The following is an 8,260-nucleotide window of genomic DNA, read 5'->3' on the forward strand; positions in this document are numbered from 1 at the left end:
ACGTCTACGACACATCTGGGACTATCACCAGTTAATCTAGCCACCACTTAAACTGTCACACTGCCACACTGTCTAAATTAGCTGAACAGTCTGGAGAGCGGGTGTGTCGCGATTTTCAATTCACTTTTGAATAGGCCTATGAAAAGAAAAAATGATAAATGGACACAAATTCAACGTGAATAACGAACTATGTTTTGAACTATTTGTTTTGTGTCGAAGATGGAGCTGCCACCTCGTCCAACACTGTTTGACTTCCATGGAGTCTCCATGATCAAATACTTCACTGACAACTGGGACATTTTGCAGAACTTCAAAGCCAGACCAGATGATATTCTTATAGCTACTTACCCTAAAGCAGGTGGGGGTGTGTGAGTAAGAATATGGAATTGTCATAATTATACTGTAATGTTAAGTTGATGAATGGCCTGGATTGATATGTTGCCTATGTTCAGTCACAATGTACTCATGTGTTTTAATCTCAGGAACCACATGGGTCTCTTACATCCTGGATCTTCTGTATTTTGGGCAGACATCTCCAGAGCGCCAGGCGTCCATTCCTATTCATGAAAGAGTGCCGTTTCTGGAGAAAAGCGTACCTTCTCAACTCTCAGGTTGACTCATGGGCCCAATCAGATCTTTACACTGTAAACAAACAAACAGAAAACAACACTGTTTTTTTTTCCTCCATAATCCCTTCATTGTGTTTGTTGTGTGTGTATAACCATAGTGAGTCAGATTTATTTTACACTGTAAAATAACACTGTACAAAGTCCTGAAAGGGGATTCTGTAGGATCAACTGATTTGCCTCAGATCAGTTTGGGTGACATGATGCTGCTGGATGTGTAAATCAGCAGCTGTTTGCTGTGAAGTCCGCCAAAACAACTTAAAGGGTGATATTGTGTTTTGGCCACTTAAAGGCAGCAGAATAATTATGTAAACACAATATTTACATATCAGCTTTTTTCCTTAAGTTTATCCTTTTAGCAAACAGTTGTTTATTCGCAGTTGCTGGTGTGGCGCCGCGCAAGATGGCAGCCTCTGGATTACGCTCCGCAGTGCTTTTTGTGTTTTTGTTTAGTAACTCTGTTTTCTGCCGTCCCTCTCTGGTAAAAGTTACTAGAAGAGCTCTTAAACATCGGACTTTCAACTGCTAACACTATTACACCGCTCCTGGTCGAACATGGAACTTTCCCACAGTTATTAGTTGCAGGACAGTTCTGTTTGGGATCCTTCGGAAACTCAGAAGGGGAAGGCGATCCACCTGGCGAATGTCGCTCTCTGGCCAACAAAATGGACAAACTGCTGCTCTTCAACAGAACTAACTCGGACTTCTGCAGATCTGCCGCCCTCTGTTTTACCGAATCCTGGCTCACACTGCACATCCCGGACAGTGCAATTTTCCGGGTAACGGAGCTCATGTGTAAAACAAGGGGAGGCAGACTCTGTCTCTACATAAACGAAGGTTGGTGTACAGATGTCACAGTGTTGAAGAAATCATGCAGCCCTCACTGAGAGACATTATTCATAAACTGTAAACCTTTTCATTCACTGCGGTTTTCCTCGTTTGTCCTGGTCGCTGTTTACATTCCACCTCAGGCCTGTGTTAGTGAGGCGTTACTACACCTGGCCAACCAGATAACTAACGTGGAGGAAAAACACCCAGACTCCGTGCTCATTGTTCTTGGGGACTTCAACAGAGCAAACCTCAGCCACGAACTTCCATATTAGTGTCCCACCGGGGACACATAAGCCCCTTTTCCACTGCATAGTACCAGCTCGCCTCGACTCGCCTTTGTTTGGTTTTCCATTGTGGATAAGTTGTACCTGTACCTGCTTCCAGGTACTTTTTTTTTCGTAACACCTCCGTCGAGGTTTCAAGCGAGCTGAGGCCATACTAAAATGTGACGTGAAAACATAGCAGACCGCTGATTGGTCAGAGAGAATCGTCACTATTCACTGCATCATCATTGCGCGTGCCAGACAGAGGCCAGCAACAGAAAGTTTTATATTTTACAGTTTTCGAATGTAATTTCATCACTAAATCCACTTCTGAGAAGTTTTGAGGTGAGAAATCAGCTGTGTAGATTTCGAATATTGACAGTTTTACAAAAAGTGATGGCGGAACAAAAATGTGCTTGAAAGTTTTCGGAGTTGAGGACCTCCACAAGTGATGGTGGGGGAAGCCTGCGGCAACCTGCGGGAGGGGCTCCCGAGGCAGGCCAGCCGCCCGCTCACAGAGCACTCTGCTCCCACCGTCACACAGACCGCTGCAGCAACAACAGCAGAGGAAAATACAGCTGTAAGGTTTTCATACTGCTTGCCTATCTGTATTTACATTCTGAGTAATGTTGAAACATTTTAACTTCAATAAAGAGGAAGCTGTGTGGATCGCTGGTGTGTGTGTGGCATTGAACCTTACGTTGCGGCAGTCTGGTTCATCTTATCCCAACATACAGGCAGAGACTGAAATCTGCTAAACCTGTTGTAAAGAGTGTGAAAAGATGGAAAAAAACGAATCAAAGCTGGAGTTACAGGCCTGCTTTGACTGCACTGACTGGAGTGTTTTTGAGGCTGCAGCCACTGACCTGGACAAACTAACCAACACTGTGGCATCTTACGTCAGCTTTTGTGAAGACGTGTGTGCAGAATAAAACCTTCCGCACATACAACAACCAAAAACCCTGGTTCACTGCGAAACTCAGGCAGCTTAGTCAGACCAATGTGGAGGCCTTCAGAAGTGAGAACAGAGTCCCGTACAACCAGGCCAGGAACACACTGACTAAAGAGGTCAAAGCAGCAAAGAGATGCTATGTTGAAAAGCTAGGAAACAGCTTCACAGCCAGCGACCCTGCATCAGTGTGGAAAGGCCTGTGGACACTCACTAACTACAGGAGACCATCCCCCAACACTGCTGGTACTAAACGACTGGCTGACGAGCTGAATGGTTTCTATTGTAGGTTTGAGAAGCCCACAGTCATACCTCTCATCCACACCCACACTTTCTTCAAACAGTCACCTTCCCCCTCTGACACTGCCACCGTCCTCAGCACTAAACTCACCCAGCTCACTGTGCCAGCCTCCATCTGTCAGTGGATCACAAACTTCCTGACTGACAGGAGTCAGCAGGTGAGACTGGGGAACATCACATCCAGCACCCGGACTATCAGCACTGGCGCCCCGAGGGGTGCGTGCTCTCCCCCCTGCTATTCTTCCTCTACACTAGGGCTGGGGCGATTCGTCGACGTCGTTTACATAAATACGTCGACACTTCGCTGCATCCGGTGTGGGATTCTCCCGGACACGCTCCAGCTACAAGACCGCGCCTTTGACCGTCTAAAGTTTGGAGTATTTCAGACAGACACTCAACAACGTGCTGGTCCGTGAGCTCTCTGAACTGGAAACAGCTTCACTGCAGCACAGCTGCTTTCCACAAATACGTGAAGCAGCATCAACACATGAAACGAAAGTATCCTGGAGCACTTTGTCTAGACGGCGGCACCACAAATCGTGTTTACTTTCTGTCGCCACACAAGCACGGCACATTATCAGCATGAGGACACGTAGTCCGTTAAAATGTTTATTGCCTTCATGTTAAAAGTAATATCTGTCCCGCTGCTGTCATGGTAACCAGAGTCATGTAACGATCGGCCGTTTCATATTTTCTGTTTATTTAACGGCCACGTATGAGCGAGAAAACAGCTGAAACTAACATCAAAGATGATCTGTGACTGTCTGGACAGTCTGTGAGTCCTTTCAGGTGTTCACTGATGCAGAAAAACATTTGATTATCATACTGCATTACTCAGTATTGAAAGTAAAGTAGCCTAATTAATGTCTGTTCTTGTTATTATCACAACACAGCAGTCGTTAGATTAATCGACTAATCGAAAAAATAATCGTTAGATTAATCGCCCAGCAGGATGCACTTCCTGCGCCAGCTCAGGAAGCTGATCCTGCCTAAGGAGCTTCTGATCCACTTTTACACAGCCATCATCCAGTCTGTCCTCTGCACCTCCATCACTGTCTGGTTTAGATCTGCCACCAAAAAGCACAGGGACAGACTACAACGGACAGTCAGGACTGCAGAAAAAATCATTGGTGCCAACCTACCCTCCATTCAGGACTTTTCCAGAGTCAGGAAACGGGCAGGAAACATCACTGCAGATCCATCTCACCCCGGACACAACCTGTTCCAGCTTCTCCCCTCTGGTAGGCGCTACAGAGCACTGTACGCCAAAACCAACAGACTCAAGAACAGATTCTTGCCACAAGCCATCACTCTGATGAACAGCTGATTTCTGACTCACAGTGTCAGGAACAATTCCTGTGCAATAACCCAGTAACTCTGCCACCTCTTTACTGGCTACCACTTACTATATATTCATCATTCTCTATTTCAGAGCTGTTCATACTGTTCATATTGTATATTGTGTATTGTACTGTATACCAAATCCACCTACCTCATGTACATAACACCACAATAATACTTATTTATTCCAGCGTTCTTTGCACTCATCACACTGTGTACATGTATGCTTGTATGTGCATGTGCACCTGTATATCACATCCACCTCTGACATGTACATAATAATAACAATAATGGTGTAATAAATTTTCCCCTGCATCCTTTGCACTCTGTTCATTGCACTACTGCACTATTGTCTCAGTCTGTCTGTTTTTGTTCTCTGTGTGCGTGCGCACACGTGTGTGTGTGTGTGTGTGTGTATGTATATATAATATATTTTATGTGTGTGTTCTCCATACTGTAGCCTGTTTGATTATTATTGTCTTATTGTATTATTGTATAAGTAAGCACATCGTGAACATTGTCCAGAGTCAAATTCCTCGTATGTGTACACGTACCTGGCAATAAGACTGGCAATAAAGTGGATTCTGGTTCTGATTTACACATCCAGCAGTTACAGTCATTCATTTGAAGTGTTTTTGGCCATCTGGTGAAATCAATCCAATATTTACTCTCTTTGCGCTCTGATTTTGGTCTCTACCAACTCCTGTGGAAATCTAGCTCTAGCTGTTAAATGCTATCACCAGCTAGCTGCTAACTTGGTCTGTCTGCTGTCTGGTGCTGAACAGGTAGAACAGTAGGTTTTAAGTTTTTCACTGATAACCGCTTTTTTCTGCAGTCACAAACGTTATGAGAGTGAAACAAAACAGTTACGGGCCGAACAGTAAAACAATGAGCTGAATCATTACAACGCTGTGTAGTGCCAAGAGGAGCAACTCTCACTAGGTTCATCACCACTAACCCTTTCAAATTGTCATGTTTTACATTAACATTTGATTCATTATCATGTAAGTAAAATGTCTCAGAAGTAACGTACTGTACAACTGCTCAGGCTAGGCTCTGGTATGTTAACAAGTCTTTTTGTCTCACTGATGTTTCTCTTCACAAAGGTAAAGACTTGGCAGACCAGCTTCCCACCACTCCTCGTCTCATTAAAACTCATCTACCAGTCCAGTTTGTGCCCAAGTCCTTCTGGGAGCAGAACAGCAGGGTAAAGCCATTAGTCTGTGAAATATGTGAGTTATGAACCACTTAATTATGATGCAGATAGTTTATAATTTAGTGTTTTCTCTTTGCATAGATAGTTTATGTGGCTCGTAATGCAAAGGACAGTGCAGTGTCCTATTTCCACTTTGGCCGCATGAACAGTATCCATCCAGAACCAGGTGACTGGAGCACGTTTCTAAAGGATTTCATGGAGGGAAAGAGTAAGTTCAAAGTAGTGTTAATGTAAAAGAAGGCACAATGTCATATCATGTCCCAAATGTCCCCTCATATATTATTCTGTGGCTTCAGTGGTGTTTGGGTCGTGGTATGACCATGTGAACGGCTGGTGGGAGAAGAAACAGACGTATTCAAACCTTCACTACATGCTGTATGAAGACCTGATTGAGGTAAGCTTAGGAGAGTTTGTGTTATGTTCAAGGAAGCTTTGAAAATATTTTTACAAAGTTTTATTCATTAAAAGAAAATGCTTTGTATCAGATCTGGTCATTAACTTTTAGTTGTTACTATAAGTCGCTTTGGATAAAATAGGCGACTAAATGTAATGTTGGTTGCTTGAAAACATGCTGTATAATGAAAAGAGCAGTTCAACATTTTGACTTTCTTGTGGAACGTTAGATAAGGTGTATACCATTCTCATGTCTGTATGGTAAATATGAAGGTAGTATTAAGAATATGCAGTCATGAATATTCTTAATACTCTCATACAGACATGAGAATGGTACAGAAACAAAAGGAAACACCTTTTGTTTCCAGTCCTTATGTTAATGACCTTACGCTGGGTCCTCATTGCTGGAGTCACCGCAGCCGAGACTCCAGAAAGTTGCTGCACTCAGTCAAGAAACAGTCTGTCAGGATTTGAGTATGAAGCACAAGATTAAGGATCCAAATGCAGACAAAAAACAGGCTTAGAGCAGAGGGTCCAAAGGACCAGGGAAAAAGGAGAAGACAGGCTGATTTAGTTAATGTTCAGGCAGAAGGGGCTGGTTTATTACTGGTTGGCTGACTGGGGAAACTGAGGTGCAGGTGTGTTGGCAAGTGATGATCGGGTGAAAGGAAGGATAGGAAGGTTCCTAACTGAGTGAAGTGAACCAGAAGTATTTCAGTGGCAGCCATGATGAGAGCTGGTCAAATTCTCTAAAAGCTAAGGAAAGGTGCCTCAATGCTTTCTTTCATATCTCCTTTAGCATAGGGTACACCGGACCATCATTTATGAAAGGAAAGGAGAGAATGCCGTCCCACAATTCCTTGCGGCAGCAACATTTAAAGCGATGTACATTCTCAAACAATAAAATCCATTGACCACATTTAGCAAAATCCTAGCAATACAGACGCACATTATGATTCTTGAATAAGACTCTCACAATTTCCTTATTTCTTTTGGTTTGTTTTCTTTTGGCTTTGCTGTAATCTAATGCTGTTTCGGCACCATTTCATGTTTCGGATTGTTGAAGTAAGCGTTTTATAGAATTGTCTACAATAAATAATAAAGGATGTTGATCAAGTTACCATTGGCTATTAAGCCTTTTCTCTCTTATGCCATAACCTGCTAATATGCATATGTCTTGAACTGTCAACAATTACAGAGAACCCATGTGAGCTATGTTACTGGTCTTGAAAAATTATCAAAGTGAGGAACGTTGTAGCGTGTAGGCTCACATTATGTATTGCCAGCCTTCAGCAATATCAATAATTCATTTTACTTCAGTCACAGATGCCACACCCTCGCCTTAATAAAGGCAATGATCAGGCGGCTTTTTTACTGGGCTATGGGAAAAATCGTACTGGGCAGAGCTGCGCGCAGCGCATATATTTGCTCAGCACTCTCTCACCACAGAGAGAGAAAAAAACAAAAAAACACCAAGAAAAACAAGGGACTATATAACACAGGTCACAATCACCCACTGCTGCTGCCAAGGCTGTAAAGTGGACAAAAGAGTCAAGGTTCCAGGCCCCTCCTCACTGGTTTTTCCTTAACCAGACCACACTTGAGGAAAGGACAGAAGGTGTCATGAGTCAATCATGTGCACATCATAACCAGCAGGGAGAGCATCACTGTTGTATAGAGATGTGTTAATAAGAATAGTATAGCCTTTTAAAGTCTGGATATTGGTCAGATAGATAACTTTGTATCTTTATTTTATCTGTCACAAGGCTGACCCTGACATTCTGACATTTTCCGCAGGACTGTGGACGAGAGATAGACTGTCTCTGTTCCTTCCTTGGTTTGTCTCCTTCAGCTGAGGAGAAGGAAAGAGTCACAAATGAAGTGAAATTTGAAAACATGAAAGCGAACAAAATGACAAATTGTTCTGCTGTCCAAGCTATGAATCACAAAGTGTCTCCTTTCATGAGAAAAGGTACAGTGAAAAAGGTCTTATTTGCTAAGTTTTTTTCTCTTTACACCATAATCTGCTCAAAACATTAAATGCTGATTGGGGTGCTGATGGAGCAGTGGATAAGATGCATGCCTTTGGTGTGAGAGACCTGGGTTCAATGCTCCAGAGGCATGTGACATCTGATATAAAAAACAATTGTAAGTCGCTTTGGATAAAAACGTCAGCTAAATGAATACATGCAATGATTTTAAATCGCCTGCTTCTCCAGGGAAAGTTGGTGACTGGAAGAACCATTTCACCGTGGCCCAGGATGAACAGTTTGAGGAGGACTACAAGCAGAAAATGAAGAATCCTACACTGAAGTTTCGTACTGAAGTTTAAGTGTTCAGA

General features: G+C 43.1%; 1 protein-coding gene across 1 annotated transcript; it reads left to right on the forward strand.

Annotated features, from left to right (window-relative positions):
* The first annotated feature begins 216 nt into the window (after positions 1 to 216).
* Positions 217 to 8,259, forward strand: LOC123986651 (cytosolic sulfotransferase 3-like). The gene is made up of 7 exons (XM_046075030.1): positions 217 to 358; positions 483 to 611; positions 5,417 to 5,517; positions 5,608 to 5,734; positions 5,823 to 5,920; positions 7,717 to 7,891; positions 8,139 to 8,259. The coding sequence occupies exons 1-7, from the start codon at positions 220 to 222 to the stop codon at positions 8,249 to 8,251; spliced, it is 882 nt and encodes a 293-aa protein (XP_045930986.1). The 5' UTR covers positions 217 to 219; the 3' UTR covers positions 8,252 to 8,259.
* Position 8,260: the final 1 nt, after the last annotated feature.

Source organism: Micropterus dolomieu, linkage group LG17, assembly GCF_021292245.1.
Source record: "Micropterus dolomieu isolate WLL.071019.BEF.003 ecotype Adirondacks linkage group LG17, ASM2129224v1, whole genome shotgun sequence".
Lineage (NCBI taxonomy): Eukaryota > Metazoa > Chordata > Actinopteri > Centrarchiformes > Centrarchidae > Micropterus > Micropterus dolomieu.

Excerpts from the sequence above, each read along its gene's own strand:
- LOC123986651 (XM_046075030.1), top strand. The coding sequence starts at position 220 with ATGGAGCTGCCACCTCGTCCAACACTGTTTGACTTCCATGGAGTCTCC. Across the intron at positions 359-482 it reads AGCTACTTACCCTAAAGCAG|GAACCACATGGGTCTCTTAC; the intron begins GTGGGGGTGTGT and ends TTTTAATCTCAG. Across the intron at positions 5,921-7,716 it reads TGTATGAAGACCTGATTGAG|GACTGTGGACGAGAGATAGA; the intron begins GTAAGCTTAGGA and ends CATTTTCCGCAG.